This window comes from Rhinolophus ferrumequinum, chromosome 15 (genome assembly GCF_004115265.2).
Source record: "Rhinolophus ferrumequinum isolate MPI-CBG mRhiFer1 chromosome 15, mRhiFer1_v1.p, whole genome shotgun sequence".
Taxonomy (NCBI): domain Eukaryota; kingdom Metazoa; phylum Chordata; class Mammalia; order Chiroptera; family Rhinolophidae; genus Rhinolophus; species Rhinolophus ferrumequinum.
The window spans coordinates 44,252,062-44,269,967 of record NC_046298.1 but is presented as its reverse complement, the minus strand read 5'-3'; the positions used below and the strand labels follow the sequence as shown (position 1 = coordinate 44,269,967).

The 17,906-nt window shown below is 47.8% G+C and overlaps 1 protein-coding gene across 5 annotated transcripts in view; it reads left to right on the top strand.

Annotated features, from left to right (window-relative positions):
- Positions 1-682: 682 nt before the first annotated feature.
- Positions 683-17,906, top strand: part of PLEKHA4 (pleckstrin homology domain containing A4) — a 22,133-nt gene continuing 4,909 nt past the window's right edge. For 2 of the 5 annotated variants that reach the window (XM_033129344.1, XM_033129341.1), the window contains exons 1-16: positions 683-1,151; positions 1,600-1,689; positions 2,787-2,894; positions 4,316-4,388; positions 4,477-4,577; positions 4,729-4,838; positions 5,431-5,646; positions 6,004-6,283; positions 6,878-6,964; positions 7,846-7,893; positions 8,032-8,112; positions 8,246-8,395; positions 9,278-9,376; positions 11,736-11,876; positions 12,856-12,955; positions 13,028-13,104. In XM_033129344.1, coding sequence (XP_032985235.1) covers positions 1,606-1,689; positions 2,787-2,894; positions 4,316-4,388; positions 4,477-4,577; positions 4,729-4,838; positions 5,431-5,646; positions 6,004-6,283; positions 6,878-6,964; positions 7,846-7,893; positions 8,032-8,112; positions 8,246-8,395; positions 9,278-9,376; positions 11,736-11,876; positions 12,856-12,955; positions 13,028-13,104 — 1,755 coding nt within the window. In that variant the 5' untranslated portion in view covers positions 683-1,151; positions 1,600-1,605. Of the gene's footprint in view, positions 1,152-1,505; positions 1,690-2,786; positions 2,895-4,288; positions 4,389-4,476; positions 4,578-4,728; positions 4,839-5,430; positions 5,647-6,003; positions 6,284-6,877; positions 6,965-7,845; positions 7,894-8,031; positions 8,113-8,245; positions 8,396-9,277; positions 9,377-11,735; positions 11,877-12,855; positions 12,956-13,027; positions 13,105-17,906 lie in introns of those variants that run through there. The other 3 variants (XM_033129342.1, XM_033129345.1, XM_033129346.1) reach the window with 3 other exon arrangements.

Sequence of the window (17,906 nt, the reverse complement as noted above, 5' to 3'; positions counted from 1 at the left end):
CAAGGACATGGTCCCAATTCCCCAGCCCAATCCCCCTCCCTGGTCCATAATTTTGCTCCTCAAAATATGCCCAGTAACCATGTCTCCCTCCTGAGAGGGTCAGCCTCAGTCTAAAACAGAATTCTCACCTGCATCTGAGGTGGAGATCTGACCATGTCTACTGGACCCTGCTCCAGCCAGAATCCAGGAATCCAGGGCCACTCCTCCTCCCTGGAGGATCTGGACTCAGCGCCACACTTCCAGACCCCAGGCTCCATTCACAACTCGGGAGTCCTGAGTCCTCCTCACACCTTCCCAGGTACTCAGGAGTCTGAAACCCCACCCCTTCCAAGATCCAAGCAACCTCCATTCTAGGTCCCAATGACCCAGGAACCTGACCCCAATTAGCACACAGGGGCCCCGATCTGGAGGCCTAGCTCCTACTCTCCCAACATTTAAGATAATCAGCCTCATCCCTTATGGAATCCTGGTTCTCCCTGTCCCAGCCCAGAAGGGACCCAGGAGTTGGGGGAGCAGCCCCTCCCCTCTCCTGTGGGGGCAGCTGAGCCAGGGGTCAGGCCGTGGTGGGAAGGCCAAGAGGGGCGGGGTCAGCGGGGATTGGGAGGGGAGACAGCAGCGTGGGCGGCTGGCAGACCGAGGGAAAGACCAGCAGAAGGAAAGAGAAACTGGGAGAGGGAGGAAGGGAGAAAGTGAAGAGAACCTGGGAGAGGAGGAAACAGCAGATGTGGAGGGCCATAGAGAGAGAGAGAGAGAAGAAAAAGGAAGAGATTGAGTGAGGGAGGGAGAGAGAGAGAGATGGCAAGACAGAGAGAGAGAGAATGAGACAGAGACTTAAGGAAGAAACTGTGAGTTCGACAGAAAAAGATTTGGACAGAAACAGAAAGATTGGGAGAGAAAATGATATGGGTGTGTGTGTGTGTGAGAGAGACAGAAAGTGAGACTGGAGACAGAGACAGACTAAAAGAAAGGGAGAATGTGAGAGGAAGAGAGACCATAGAGACAAGAGACAAAGACAAAAAGAGTGAGTGAGCATATAAGTGAAACTGAGGCCTAGGAGAGGCAGCACCTAAGAGACAGAGGAGGGAGGCTGTGGCTGGTGCCCCAGCGCCCACACTGCCCTCTTGTCCCCTGTCTTTGGGACCCCAGAGCCGGTAAGTTCCCTGGCTGGGCTGGGAGGGGCTGTCTGGGTGTGCATTCCTGATGCCCCAGGGCTTGGCAGGGATGTCTCAGGGTTGCTTGTGGGAGGGCAAGAGACAGGTAGCTGGGGGCAGCCGGAAAGAGGCAGGGAATGGGGGGATCCCTAAGCACAGAGGGTCAAATTCCTTGCCAGAGCTCAGGGGGCAAGAATAAAGGAGCCCCTATTCTCTGTCTTGGGCTGCCGACAGCTGCCCCCACCCGCAGCTGCCAGTGCCGCCCACCTCTCTTGGCATCACTCTTGGTATGTGGCCCTGGGCCAGGGCCTCCCCAGCCCCCCAGTCCCCAAACAACAGGCTCTTTCTCCTCAGCCTCCTCCGACCTGGGACCCCCTGACCCCGTCTCTGTCCCCAGCCGGGTCAGCTGCAGAGACATGCACACAGCCCTTTTCTTTCTCTCCCCAAGCCCTTGATGGAGGAGGGCAGACCTCGGAGCAGCCTCAGCCTGGCCAGCAGCGCCTCTACCATCTCCTCACTCAGCAGCCTGAACACCAAGGTTGGAGCGTCTGGCTGGGGCTGGGGAGGAGGGCAGGGCTCTGGGCTGCCCCATCCTCCTGTTTTCTAGCTTTGGGTTCGGTGCCACCCCAGGGACTCTGGTTGTTAAGAGCAAGGATCCTTAGCAACGGGGCCTGCCAGACCTAGTTAGGTCCCAAATTGCCTACTAGCTGCAGCTAGGAATTCAGAGGCACTTCCAGCTGTTCCCACCCCTTGTATTTTCCTGATTTGAAGCCAGAGTAAAAAACCCTGCTTGACTCTGGTTGCTAACCTAAGGCCACTCCCCAGCCATGAGGCGCCCCCTAGGAACTCAGAAGCAGTGGCTACTCTGGATTAGGACTGAGAACTCCCTGTCTTATCTCTAGCCATCCAATCTACCCAATTCTGAAATTTGACAAGGAAAGAGCTTTTTGACAATAAGGCTCCATGAGGCCTGAAACACTTACATCCCAAATCATCACTCCAGCCCATAGTTCAGTGATGACACTCATTTTCTTGTCCTCCTGTCATTCCTGTCACTCATTTCCATTTCCCCAAGTTCAGAATCCATAGATTCAATCCTGACCTTGGTCACACCATCCCCAAGGGCATCCCGGGGGGTGAGTTGCAAAGAAGCGGGGATGCTGGCTATTGGGATGGAGGGATTTGGAGCCTCTCTCTACCGGGACATGGTTGCTAAAGGATATCACTCCTTGGCACTGAAGCGTCCTTTGATTCTGGCTGACCCATCACCAGAGACTCAGCTTGGAGGTCCCTCCTGATTATGGGGACCTCTCAGGCAGTATTTCCAGTTCAGATCCCAAAGGCTGTATCACATCTCTGGCTCTGGTGGCCAAGGGCGTCCTCTCTTTGGCAGTGGATGCTTGATTCCCAAATTCCTTCTCTGTCAGCCAGTAGCCTCTTCCTTGCCTCCAAACACCTCCCTCCACCCATAAAAAGTGTCTTTCAATGCTGCACTGTACATACCCAATTCTGATCTGAAAACTCAGCTCCCTCCTTGACCTGGTTTCTCTGGGCAGTCCAGCAAGGGGGTCCCCTGTACCACCTCCCCAAGTCCATCGGGTGTCCTGTTCACTTCTCTCTTCCTTCTCTCCTCAGAAGTCCACCCGGGCAGTAAGCAAGGTGCACACCTTCGGGAAGAGGGGCAATGCGCTCAGGAGGGACCCCAACCTCCCGGTGCACATCCGAGGCTGGCTGCATAAGCAGGTGGAGTGAGCAGGAGAAGGGAAAGGACACTCCAAGTGACGTTCGTTAGAGGCTGTGTCCCGGGCTGTCTGCTGTTTCTCTCCTTCCAAGTCTCCAAATTGGTCTTTTTTGCTATCACTGCTTCTCCCCTTATTCTGTCATTGTTTCATTCATTCATTCATTCATTGAGTGACCATTTCTTGAACATTTATTTACAATTACAATGTGCCAAGCCCTGGGACACACGTCACACAAATAGGGCAAGTATCTGTATTACATTCAAGATGGAGGTGGAGTGGGGATGGATAACAAATTAATAAACATAATTGGAATAAATGAAATAACATATAATATGTATATTACATAATATAAAATTAGAATATATGAAATAAAATAAGTGATTGCAGATTGTAGGAAGTGTTGAGAAGGGCTGTGAAGAAATCATATAGGGATGTGCTCGAAAGTGGCTGAGAGGATGAGAGCTGCCTTTGACTGTGGTCGGGGAAGGCATCTCTGAGGAGATAACATTTGAGCTGAGAACTAAGTGACAAGAAGGAGCTCATCATGCTAAGATCTGGGGCCAGAGGGACTGCAAAAGCAAAAGGCTCTGCAGCAGGCCATCGCTGGGTGTTTGGAGCAAGCCAAGGGAAGAGAGAGGACGGGCGTCTGAGCAGCGATTCTCAAAGTGCAGTCCGAGACCAGCAGTGTCAGAATCATCTGAAACTTGCTAGAAAGGAGAATTGTCAGGCCCCACCCCAGATCTACTGACTTCAGAACTCTGGGGATGAGACCCAGGAATCTGGTTTTAACAAGCCCTCCTGGTGAATTTTATGCACTCCCAAGTTTGAGATTCCATGTCAGCCAGTAAACGAGGGTAAGGAATTTGCAATTTATTCTAAGTTTGACGGTAAGCTCTGTTTTGAGCAGGGACTCACATGATCTGATTTATCATTTTAAAAGATCCTGTTGCTTCCAGGGGAAACCTATTGAAGAGAAGAGGGGCACAAGGTTGGGGATGGACTGGTTCTGGCAGCAGCTCAGTGCCCATTTCCTGGCCTCTCTGTGTCTCAGGCTCCAGAGTAATGGGACCAAGTCTTCATATATATAGCCCCTGCCCACGTGTGGTACAGTATTGTGTTCCAGCCTTCCCCGTAACTTCTCAACCTCCAGTTGACAGACGAGAAAACGTGAGGGTCCTAGTGAGAATTGACTTGTTTAGGGGAAGTTTGAAAGTGGTGGAGTCAAACACAGGTCCGACTGTGTCTGGGATCTATGTCCTCTCAACCACAGCACACTGTTTCAGTTCACCTGAATCTATTGTATCAAACACGTGTCTCTGCTCCTTCCATCTCTCTGGGTCTCTGTCTCCAAGCGTCACTGTCTCCATCTCCTTTTTTCCTCTCCCCTCTATTCAGGTCTCTCCTCCCACTCTGTCTCCCTAGGACAGCTCTGGGCTTCGGCTCTGGAAACGCCGCTGGTTCGTCCTCTCCGGCCATTGCCTCTTCTATTACAAGGGTCAGTGCTCCAGCTGGATGGGGCGGGCGCCCTTTCCTTTAGCCCTTCAGATCCCCTGTGATCCCTCACCCCAGCCCTTCTTTCGCAGACAGCCGCGAGGAGAGCGTCCTGGGCAGCGTTCTGCTCCCCAGCTATAGTATCAGGCCAGATGGACCAGGAGCCCCCCGAGGGCGGCGCTTCACCTTCACCGTGAGTCCGTCCAACCCCCATGGGCACTAAGGTACTGGGTGACGGGGACAGGCATCAGAGCATCCATTATTGAAGATAAAATATCTTGGCCAGGGTCGATGGCATCCTCCCTTTTGGAGGCGTCCAGGTCCCCAGCTCTGTCTTCCCTCAGGCGGAGCACCCGGGCATGAGGACCTACGTTTTGGCTGCTGACACGCTAGAGGACCTGCGGGGCTGGCTCCGCGCCCTGGGCCGGGCCTCCCGTGCGGAGGGGGATGATTGGTGAGTTATAGGCCACGCCTTTGACCCTGTACCTCCAACTTGGGTCAGTCTCATCATCCCCCCAACTCCGCCCCTCGAGGCCCTGCACCTCAACATCCAATCTTTAGTCTTCTAGCTACTAGGAAGACTCGGCTTTTCAGGCCCCAGCATTAGAAGAACTTCAGCTCTTCCAATCAACAAAAAGCCTTTCCTTCTAAGCACCGCCCATCTCTTTGTCTAGCCCCCCAATCAACATTTCACACTCTCTGATTGACTCCCTCGGAAGTCTACAGCCCCGCCAGGTTGCCACCAAAACAACGTCAGATGAAAAAAAAAAAAAGAAAAAAAAAAGGAAAGGCTTCAGACAGTTTTTGCCCCGGCCTGCTCCAGTTTTCAGGCTGGAGATTCATGGTTTGAGGCATTGGGTTCGGTGACCTTGACGGACCTTGTGACGCTGCATAAGGTCACTTCGGGCCTTAGTTTCCCCATCTGAAAAATGGGAACCACCTCCCCTTTTTGCTATATGGGTCCCTGTGTCCTTATTTGTGAAATTAGAATAAGAGCTGTTATGAAGTTCAGAGAAATGATGCCTTTTTCTGTGCCCACTTGCTAGTGGGCGACCCAAGTCACTTGCGCGTCCCCAGCCTGGGGAGGGCCCTGGCGGCCCCGGTGGCCCCCCGGAGGTGAGCAAAGGGGAAGAGGGGCGCAGCTTAGAATCACCGGAAGTGGCTCGGCTTTCCAGAGATCGTGGCCGACCTGGGGTGCGCACTCCCAGCCCCACAGCCGACTTCCAATCTGGACCCGGGATTCAGAGGACGAGGAGCCCGGAGTGAGTTGGACGAGGGAATCTGGGATGAGGCAGTTCTATTGAGCTTCAGGGGGAAAGATTTATTGGGGGCGTGGCCTAAGAGAAGGGCAAGGACTGAAACTTATTAGGGGCGGGTTTAGTGCTCTCTTGCTCGAGTGTGACTTGCTGGGGTTCTTGCGGGGTCAGAGCCGGTCTGGGAGAACGCCTCAGGGGATACCACAAAGGGGAAATTATTCAGGATCTGACCAAGAGAAGGGCTCTGCTCCTAGAGGGATAGTGAGACGCACGGAAGGGAGATTCGTCCTTGAGGCTGACTTGGTGGGTGGTGGGGTGAGGGGGCCCTAGTTGATCAGTTCCCCGTTTCTCTCCTCCCCACAGCCTTTTCACACCTCTCTCTCGCCCTTCTTCCCCTCTGAGCCTCCCCCGGCCTCGTTCTGCTCCTGCACGCAGACCTCCTCCCTCCTCAGGTGACACAGCAATCCCTGCCAGACCCCATACCCCCTTGAGTCGCATCGATGTGCGGCCTCCCCTGGATTGGGGCCCCCAGCGCCAGACACTCTCCCGGCCCCCCACTCCCCGCCCAGGACCTTCCTCTGAGGCTGAGGGAGGAAGGCCTCCCAGGAGTCCCCAGAACTGGAGTCAGGAGGCCAGAAAACAGGTGAGCAGAGAGGTGACAGGGTGGGGCACTCATCTCTCTTATGGCCATGGGGCTATCATTCTAGGCTGGTTTCTAGGCCATTACCCCCTGAGAATCATGGGGATTGTAGTTCAGCATGATCACAGCTGGGTTCAGATGTAAGAGGGAGAGTAGACTTTATCTGCCATTAGTCCACAGGGCTGTCTTTTCTGCCTGGTCTCAGGCCATTATGCCTTAAGCTTTATAGGGATTGTAGTCCAGAATACTCTCCTCCAAGACAATGCTGTGACAGTTTATCTTTCCAAGTTGGTCACCTGATGTTTTCTCTGAGTATCATGGAATTGTACCCCAGAATATCCATAGCTAACCACAAATGTGAGAGTGAGAATAGATTGCAACTTCCATCAGTCCCTAGGGCTGTTTTGCTAGGCTTGTCTATTTGTTATCATCCTCTGTTTTCCCACAGTGGCACATACCTGGAGAGCAGATAGTTGAGGAGGTTGTGGGGGCCCGGTTCTGAACCTCAAACAGTCTCCTATGGCATATCAATTCTGGACACATACACTTTCGTATTTGTTACTGAGACATACCAATTTCTGATCATCTCTATTTCAGTATTCCCCTCAGGTACCCTCTGGCTCCTCCACATATCTCCAGCTGCCTCCAAGACCTCCAGGGACTCGGGCTTCCATGGTTTTATTGGTAGGTATCCTCGAGTCTGCCAGAGCCCCTTTTCTTGCTTTCTTTGCTATGGTGAATGTCATCTCCTGGACTAGTGTGACTAGAGAAGACTGGATATTTCAAAGTCTTTGGGTAGGTGTTTCTATTAGTTTCCTAGGTCTGCTGCAACTAGGTAGTATATATATATATATATATATATATATATATATATATATATATATAATATCTCTTCATACATTCAGATAATCTTTTAGATATTTTATTTGTGGTTTAAAGTTTTTCCATAGAGTTCTTGTGAGTTCTTAGTTAAGGTAACTCCTAAATTCCAGGTCGTTCTTGATAGCTATTTGAATGGTATCTCCTTTTAAAATTATGTTTTCTACTTATCGATATTATAGGGATATACTATTAATGTTTGTAGCTTCATCTTGCCCTTGGCATCCTTGCTGAATTCTCTTATTTGTTCTAATCACTCTTGAGTTGCTGGTTTTTCTGGGTAGATAAGTGTGTCACCTGTAAATAATGATGGTTTCATTTTCCCCTCTTATCCTTACACCTCTTTTTGTTTCCTTTGTCTTACGTTATAAGACAGGTCAGGATCTCTAATACAGCCTTAAACAGTAACAGCAGTAGTGAGCATCTTTGTTTACTTCTCAGTTGTAAAGGAAATGTCTAAATTTTCTCCATTAATTATAATGTTTGCTATAGATATTTGGTAACACAGCCCATTGTATCTTCCTAAAGCCAAGAATCAGGCAATTGGTCTAGAGGTTTGCTAAAGCTTGTAAAGATGCTAATAAGGAGAGGGGTGTCTGTTAGTAGAAAAAGGGCTCAGCTTAGCATTGAGCTACAATAAGGATCTGTCTGTCCATGTGATCCCTGGCTTTTCGCCTTCTCCTCAGCCAGGTCCTCCCCTGGACTCATCTTTCCACCAAAGCTTGGAGACAGATGTAAGTTCTCCCTGACCCAACCCCAGCTGAGTTCTCAGAGTTGGGAAGAGAATATTCTAGATGGTCGTGGTGATGGGAGGGAAGAAAGGAGAAGAGCCAGATCTGGTCCATAAATAGCTCCCATTCTCCTTTCTCTAGACTCTGTTGACCAAGTTGTGTGGGCAGGACCGACTCCTGAAGAGGCTGCAGGAGGAGATAGACCAGAGACAGGAGGAGAAGGTACGGGGCTCTGGGATGGGAAGGGATGCCTAGCCTCTCTACATGCCCTTAGCCCTGCCTGATCCTCAGCATGCTGGATGGCAAGGGGCTGGGTGTGGCTTCAGGAGATTAACCTTTTTCCATCTGGGTGCAGGAGCAGCTAGAAGCAGCCCTGGAGTTGACCAGGCAGCAGCTAGGCCAAGCAGCCAGAGAGGCTTCAGCTCCCCGGAGGGCCTGGGGACGTCAGCGCCTCCTGCAGGACCGACTGGTCAGTGTGAGGGCCACTCTTTGTCACCTGACCCAGGTGAGCATCTGGAAAGGGGCATGCCCTCCCAAGAGGCCTCAGGACTCTGCATGTTGTTACTGAAGGGGACCTGACCCCAAGAGTTCAGGGGAAGGTAGTTCTTAAGAATTACCCCCTCCCCAAGTTTTAAACCAGTGATCTTGACTGTCCAAGAACGTGTGCAGCAGCAGAACTTAATTTAGCAGTTCAAGAGGGTGATTTTGATACAGGATTCCTGGCTTTGAAGCTCAGCTTCCATTCATAGTAGCTGTGTGACCTTAGAAAAGTTACTTAACCCCTCTGGGCCTTCGATGCATCTTATGTAAACTCAAGATGCTAAACATAGTATTTACTTCATAAGGTCATTGTGAAGACTTCATAAATATATATAAATGAATGAATGAATATTTAGTATCTATTATACGTTAAGCAATATTTAAGTGTTAGCTATAATTATTATTATCGTAAAATGGAGACATTAATAGCACCTATGTCACAAGAATTAAATGAATGCTAAGAACAATGCCTGACATGTTAAGTGTGTAATGAATGTTAGCTATTATAATTATTATTATTGGTATTGACAAGGAGGTTTCTTCTGCCCAGAGGTGCATAGAGGTTGTGGTCTTGACTGTCCCAAGAATTGATTAGATGTGCCTAAGGCAGTGCAAAAGGTAATCCAGAAGATTCAGAGAAGGATTTTATTTCTTTACACTAGCAGCTTATTGGAATGGTAGGTTCCATGTAGACTCTGGGGTTCCTAGTAGTTGGAGCAAAGAGGCCTTTGGGAATTGTAGTCAATGTACGCCAAGGGCACCATGGACCAGTTGGGAAAAGATGAAGTGGGGAAAGATCAGGTGGTGGGCTTGCTAACTCTGTGTCTCCCCCTTTCTGGGATCTGAGGAGCGAGAGCGGGTGTGGGACACATACAGCGGCCTGGAACAGGAGCTGGGCACCTTGAGAGAGACCCTTGAGTACCTGCTGCACCTTGGGTCCCCCCAGGTACATCTCTGCCCCAAACTTCCAAGCCCCATCTTCTATTCCAAGTTCACCTGGGATCCCTTTTGGCGTGTAAGCCCCTCCCACAGAATCAAAGCCCCTCCTACTTTATCACAAGCTCCTCCCCCTCTGTCCTTTAATTTAAAACCCCTTATTGTAAGACCTACCTTTAGATTCAGGACCACTCCCCCTCTGGTTTTAAATCTCGCCTCTTATTTTGAAGCCCTACTCTCTGTGTCAAAACTCAACTCCTCATCCCTGTTTCCATCCAGCAAGTTCATCCTGACTTCTGCTGTTACATTTATCCTCTGGAGTTTCCAATTCTAAATTGAAACCCTTAGTTCAAACCCCATTCCTGAAGTATAAGCCCCGTTGCTTAGCCTCAGACCCACTTCTTTATTCTAAGCCTAGCCATCGAATTTCTAAATCATGTATCTTTAGTTAAGGACATTGATTCTAGTATTAAATGCATACTCACAGATTTCAGCCTTGCTTTTTTTATGCTAAACTCTCCCACTTCTTCCTAAAATCCATTCCTCAACTCTAATCCCCCACCTATTGGCGTTAAATATCACTCAACATCAGCAGTGTATGAAGAGAACAACACATCACAACCAAACTGGGTTTATTATGGGAATGCAAGGTTAGTTTAGCACTTGAAAATCAGTCCATATATTTCACCACATTTACCAAAATAAAGGAGAAAAACCACCTGATCATCTCAATAAACGCAGGGAAAAAATGACAAAATTCAACATCCATTAATGATAAATGCTCTCAGCCAAGCAGGAATAGAAGGAACTTCCTTAATCTGATAAAAGGCATTTACAAGAAATCTACAGCAAACGTTATAGTGGTCAGTGAAATATTGAAAACTTTGCTCCTGATATCTGCAACAAGACAAGGATGTCTGCTATTACCAGTTCTAGTCAATATTGTACCAGAGGTCCTAGACAGCACAAGCCTGAGAAATAAATAAAAAGTATAGGGACCAGAAAGGAAGAAGTAAAGCTATTTTAATTTACAAATGATATGATTGTGTATATGTAGAATAGCCAAAATAATTTCCAGGTAAAACTATTAGGATAAGCATATTCAGCAGTCACTGAATGCAAGGTTAATATGCAAAAGTCAACTGTCTTTCTATATGTTAGTACCAAATAAATTAGAAAATAAATATTTATAAACAGTAGTGTTTATAATTAACATAAGCAAATTAAATATCTAGGAAGAAATCACATGAAAGATATGTAAGATACCTACTCTGAAAGCCACAAAATATCGTTAAGAGAAGGTGTGACGGGCCAGCCGCCACAAATCAAACAGTACCCGAATGGAGGAGTGGGAATGAAAAAAGACACTCACACAAATGATGATGCGGCCGGTCTTCAGTGATCCTGAAGCACCGAGTTTACTTTTCTTCACCAATTTATACCATCTGTGTACATGCAGCTTAACAATCATGAGTATGCATTAGCTCATTAAGAGTAAATTTATGACTTTTACATACAAACTACAAAATCCTTGAAACTTTCCCAAAGTCATTATCTCATGACAAAGCCCACCAATTATCCTGCTAATCTTCACTCCTCAGTGTCCGGGAACCGGTCACTCCCACCTCATTCCTCAGCAGCTTGTAAGCACCCTCCAGGTGCAGGCAGAGATAATGCCTTAGGAGCTGAAACAAGTTAATCATAAACTGAGCCAGTCTGCAAGGCTTTAGAATAACAAGAAATTATGGCTCCCCACAAGAAGGTAAAGACCTATATAAATGGGAAGATATACACAGATGGGAAAGATACACTAGTGCTAAGATGTAGTCTCCCCACATTGATTTCTCCAGTGGGGATCTGCAATCCCAATACAAATCCGGAAGGTTTTTATGTGGAGATTGACGAGCTGACTATAAATTGTATCTTGCAGTATATAAGGCCAAGAGTAGCCCAGGCAACCTCCAAGAAAAACCTGGAGGTCTAACATAACTGGATATCAAGTCTGACTGTAAAGCGACAGTTAATAAGACAGTGTAGTATTGACATAAGTTTAGACAAACGGACCAAAGGAATAGAATAGGGTATTCAGAAACAGACTCACATATATTTATATGGTCACCTGTGTAGGAGAGAAGTAACACTGCAGAACTGTACAGAAAAGACAGTCCTTGTGATAAATGGTAGTGGGTCAATGGGATATCCATATGGAAATGGACATCCATAAATATCGCCTCCAACATGTACACACAGCCCATTTATGACTCCATAAATACAGCCCAGCTGATTTCAGACCCTGTCCGTGGCCTATCAACTTGAACTGTCCTTGCGTTTTCCCACCTTTGAGTTACAAATTCCTTTCCTCTCTCCAGGACAGATCGTCTGCTCAGCAGCAGCTGTGGATGATGGAAGACACACTGGCAGGTCTGGGGGGCCCCCAGAAACCACCTCCTCATACTGAGCCTGACTCCCCATCCCCCGCACTCCAAGGGGAGGAGTCCTCAGAGAGAGAGGTGAGATCACAGCTCTCTCCCCACCCCCAGCTCCCTGTCTCATCTGCCCCTGGCTCAGCTTATCATTTACTCATGTCTTTCCCTATCCCTTGACCAGCTAACCAACCTCTGGCAAGTATCCTATGCTCCAGAAACCTTTGTTTCCTTATTCATTACACGTGCTCATAGTCCGGTGGTGTGCTAGAACCAGCTCCCACCACCTCCCAAGGGCCAACTGGCTGCATCTCTTCCCAACTCCACATTCTATGATGTCTTGTCAATAGCTTGAAATTGACCATGGTGGGAGTGATTGGCAAATGCTACAAACCAGCGCTCTTTTCTCCCAGAGAGGCATTGGTTAAATATTTACCAGACACTTCTGATCAAAACCCTCACCTTGCAGGGACCTGTATGAAGAAGAAAGGGTGACTAGGAAGAGCCTGACACAGAGTCAGTGTTCAGGAAGTACAAGCCACTATTGTCATAACTGGGTTAGAGCCACTGCTTGTTGTGACCTTCAGATCATGTATCCCGGAGATCTGGGTTCAGATCCCAGCTCTGCTCTCTTTGTGACATCCGTCATTGACCCCATTCTCTGAGCCTCAGTTTCCCCATATGTAAAATAGGGATAATAATAGGTGTCTTGTGTGTTTATTGAGGGGATTTAATGAAATAATGCAGGAAAAGTACTTAGCACCATGCCAGATGCATAATCATAAAATCTTGCACTTATAATGTCTCACCATATGCCAGGTACTGTTCTAAGGGCCTTACATGTACAGATTCAATTTTCATATCAGAAGTTTAAATATGGCCCAGAGAGGTAAAGTAACTTGCCCAAGGTCACACAGCTATTAGATGGCAGAGCTGAGATTGAAACCAGGTTGTCTGGCTCCTGGTTTTCCATCTTAATCCTACACATGCTGTGTCTCATTTGCTAAGTGCTTGAAAAATGGTGATGATAATGATAATCATGACGCCCCTTCCCCAACCCCTCCAGAGCCTGCCTGAGTCCTTGGAACTGAGCTCACCCCGGCCCCCTGAGGCTGACTGGGGGCGGCCTCCGGGGGGCGACAGAGACCTCGCTGGCCCTCACTCAGGTGAGCATCCTGGGTGAGGCGGGACTTGCCTGGCATTTTCTGTCCTCACCAAGTCCCCTTCTGCCCTTCTAGGTCTTGGATCTCCAAGGGTCTCCCGGGCTTCCAGTCCTGAGGGTCGCTGCCCCACTTCCCCACAGCCAGGAACCAAGGTAGGCAGTCCATTGACCCCCATGGTGCATCTCGTAATCGTTTGATCTGACCCCCACGAACTCCCCACTCTTCGAGAAACAGCTGGAAGAGCAGAGTTGTAAGGCCGCACCCCAGATCAGAGAGAATGTGATTTGTGAAGTGTTGGGATTGAATTTTGTCTCTGCCACTTCTAAGCTGTGTGACTTTGGGTCGGTTACTAAACCTCTCTCTGCCTCCATTCTCTCATCTGCAAAACGGAGCTAATAGCACTGCCTACCACTTAGAGCTGATGTGAGGATTCAAACTAGATGAATGCCCATAAAGGGTTGGAAGTAGTGTCTGGATATAGTAAGTACTCCATTCACTCATTCCTTTATCAATTCATTCATTCTACAAATATTGATTAAATATCGTCTTCACTATCCAATAAGGTAGCCAGTAGCCACATGTGGCTATTTAAATGAATTAAAATTAAATAAAATGAAAAATGTACTCACACTTGCCTCATTTTAAGTGCTCAGGAGCCACATGTGGCCAGTGGCTGGCCTGTAGGACAGTGCAGGTGTAGTCCATTTCCATCATCAGAGAGTTCTAATGCACAGAGATGTTTAGGCACTGAGGTCACAAATGTGAACAAGAAAAAAAAAATCCTCTCATCAGTCTGGTGTTCTAGTGCATATCAGACGCAGATAATAAACAGTTTAACGTACATAATTTTACTGGACATAATGTACAGTTTACTGAGTGCTAAATTAAAACAGAACACTGTGAGGGGGGTTGGAATTCTTGAGGAAGGACTGTAATTATAAATGGCTTGGTCTGGGGAGGTTTCATGGAGAGGTGATGTTTGTGCGGATACCTGAAGAAGGTGAGGAAGTGAGCCTTGGGGATATCTGGTGGAAGAGCATTATAGGCAAAGGGAACAGCCTTTGCAAAGGTTGCGAGGCAGGAGTGGGCCTGGTGTGTTGAAGTAGCAGCTAGAAAGCCAGGGTGGCTGGAACTGAGTAAGCAAGCAATGGAGAAAGAGGTGGATAATGAGAACGAATGGGTACTGGGTACTGGGAGCAGATCATGCTGGGCCTTGTGGTGCAGGGTGGGGACTTTGCTTTAACTGTGAGTGAGCGGGAAGGAAGCCAAGGAGAGTTCTGAGCAGAGAGAAACGGGAGCTGCCCTATGAGGGAACTGGCGCCCTCTGGTGGCCGAATGAAGAATAGATTGCGGGACAAGGGCTGGGCCAGGGAGCCGAATGAGGGGGCCGGGGACTGGGAGATGGGCCAGGCGGCAAGTAATAGTAATTGTCAGTAGGTCAGAAGAAGTGGAGTTGTTGAGAGGGACTTGGAGTCTAGATATACCGGTCTTCAAACCTTATCCCAAACCCTTGGGATCAGATGTAATTTAAGATGCAAAATTTTTCAGATTCTAGATGAGTAATAGAGTACATATATACTTGTACTGTGGATTATGTAAAGCGTCCAGTGGCGTCTGGCGCAGCACCCTTAATCAACACATTAATTAACATTTCTTCAAAAAATGTATGAATAGTCATACTAAATGGGATAAAGGCTATAAATAAATCTCAATTTAAATGTCAATCTTTTTTTTGTTGTTTTGTATTTTTTAAATAGCAATGAACTACTAAATGAGCAAATCAGAGTGGAATAAAAATAGATTAGAAATATCAGGCACTTTTTATTTCTAAGGAAAAAGGTTTAGTAAGACGCAATCCAGGTACAAATGAAGCCAAGTACCGAAATGTACATTTGCAGTAAATGCTCGTGACATTTGGTGGCTTGAGGACTCTGGAGATAGGGGTCACTGGTCAAAAGATCGACACTGTCATCGAGTTGGAGTTGGACATCTGAAGCAAGGCCAGGAGTTGGATTCCCGGGGATGGGGTAGGTGGCCTTCGTAGAGGTGGCCGTGTTATCTGCTCCTTAACAAGGGGTCTCGTCTGGGCAGTGTCCCTTTCATTGAGTAAACTGGTTAGAATCTCTTGGTCACTGAGAAATATTCACTGTTAAAAGTCAGCAAGGAACTGCTCCCCCATTTCACCATTTCTTCCATGGGGAGTTTTCCCCCTGTATCCCCAACAGTATCACCATCATTGCTGTAATGCTCTCAAATTGCTGATCTCATACTATTTTAGCAGTTCCTCTATCCCCCACTAAATGCCCGACAGGCAAGCTATTGCAGGTGGCCAGTAGGATCTTCTCCTTGAACCTGATCACCTTGGGCACAAAAAAACAAAATGGAGCCTCACCTTCTTATCAGTGATGCCATATCTGGTTGCTTGAGGACTTTGGGGAAAGGAGGCCCTTTAGTTGTCATCTGCAGAGTCATTTTCCAACGTAATCAGAGCCCTGCCTGTGCTTGTGTTTGCTTCTGCTGATTTATCAACCTCCTTCTGAGAACCAACTGCTGCAAATTGGCATCTCTAAAAATCTTGGGTCCTGGGTTTCCTGGTACCTGCAGCCACTATACAGTTAAAAAATAAAAAATAAAAAGTGGTGGTGGTGATTCTTGCTCTTCACGGAGTGTAAACTTCTATGGTTAGAAGCTGTATGTGGAGATGCCACACCAGGCAGAAAGCAAATACCCCCAAAATGCCATTCTTCACAAGACACTGAGGAAGGAGACTTCCAGAGCGTTTATTCAGGAACCAAACTCAACAGTTTTCTTCCAGTCTAGTTTGTCTGCAATGGTCTCATGCTGCTTATCACAAGGTGATTACTGAACTTGTCCAAAAAGATTTTTCTGGATCCCATGATTTCCTGTTTGCATAATAATGCTCAAGTTATGGAAAATTGTAGACGTGTTCCAAACTGTGTCTTGTGTATGCGTGTGGCCCTAGCATGCCCAGGAGCAGATCATCTGAGGCTGGCACCTTTCAAGCCTGTCATTGTCATTTCTCATTGCTGTTGGTGACGTTTTTGTAGGAGCACATCCGGTATTGTCTTAGCAAACTCACCAGTGTATTTATGATCTACAGACACTCTGGCCACTGTGAATCGTTAGACATCTTACATCATATGCGTCTTCAGTGTTGCCAGCCTATGGTAACAATCAATGTTCAGGTGTTCATGGAATGTTCTAGCTTGTTTCATGACCAAAAGCCAGTTGGGGATATCTGGCTACATCCTTGTGAATGCACGGTCCAGGTCTTCATATTTTGCCCTACGCAGAGTGATGACTGCTTGTCATCAGTTCCTGGTCATCACTGTCCCTGTAAAACTTCCGTGACATCTTTCTGTTCATGTCACATCACATCCAGGGGTACCTCATGGGTTCCTATTCACTGAGATGTTGCAGCAGATGCTCCACAATCCTGCTCCTGAAGTGATTCTTCTCTCCAAGCTCTTGGAAGTGACGGATGTTTCTGTTGCTTCTTTTCACTGTCTTCGGGGCTATCTTTGGCTCTTTTTGACATCTTCAGAGAGCAATTAAACCAGAAGTCACAAATAACCAAAAAAAGGCGAGAAAAAGAGCAGTAGATGCAGACGGTGTGCTGAGACTCAGGCTGTGCCAGGCCGGGATATTGGCACCAAATTTCAGAAAACAAAGGTCTGTTTTCAGATTTTTTTATTTTTATTTTTTGGAATTGCAAATAAGATATTTTGGGAGATTTTGGCAGATTTTGAAGGTGGAGCCAACAAACTTTCCTGGCAGATTAGAGATGGGGTGTGAGGAGTCAGAATGACCATGAGATCCTTGGCCTGGGCATCTGGAAGAATGCAGTTACCAGGCAGGAGATAGGGCAGGAAGGCAAGGTGAGGAGTGTGGGTTTGAATATGTTAATTAACTCTGAGCTTCATGCTTGTGGTGTTTCTCATTGGTGCTGTTGTGGTCTCTGGCCTCTTGTGTATAGGGTTTGGCCTGGGCCATGTGATTCCTGAGCTGAACTGGGTTGGACTGAGGAGCTTCAGATGTAAACGCGATCATAGCAGAGGGAGGTGTGTGCTGTGATGGTAAAAACACGATGCACTGGGGTCTCCCAGACAGCCTGGCATGTTGGGGATGGTTTCCTGGAGGAAGAGAGACCTGGAAGGATGAGTTAGAATTTACCAAGTGGGGAAGCAGGGAAACAGCTGGAACGAATATCCAGGTTATGGTGGGGATTTAGGAAGACATGGCATCTGCTAGCGTATAGGGCGTCTTTTTGTGAATGAGAGACAGGCGCCCCTTCTGCGTGGACAGAACACGTTTTGGTCAGTGGTGGGCTCAGCCCTTGGGCAGTGAGCACGCATACAACTGTACACAGTCTCTTGGGAGCACAGAGCTCTGGCTTCCACTACCCCATCCACCAACTGAAGGGTTGTTTAATTCAGGCACCCTTCTTGAGTGCCCTGCATGGCTGGGGCTCCAGACCAGTCCCTGCGTTCAAGGACCTACACTTGTGGACTGACTTTGGTGAACCTCTACATCAGAACCTATTTTTCAGTGGCCTTCCCCATCCCAAAGCTGTCAAAGGGTTCCTGCAGGAAAAGTATGGCTTATGGATTTGGCAGGACCATTCTGGTGCCCAGTAAGACATCAGCCGAGGACCAATCCAAGTAGGGTGTCAGGAGGGTGAGCGAGCTGTCATCTATTCCCTCTCCCCTAAGCCACTGCAGAAAGAACTCCCAAATTCTCTTATTTGCTCAACGTGTATCCCCTGAGGCCTTCTAGGGGCCAGGCCCTGTGGAAGGTGTTGGGGGCCTAGGAACAAACTAGACCTGATGCTCAAGTCTGATGGGGGAGAGGGAGACTCTGACCATTGGAAAGTCTTTTAAAAGATAGGTAAGCTGAATGAGAAAAAGGTTTGGTCCTGCAGAGCAGAGTACAC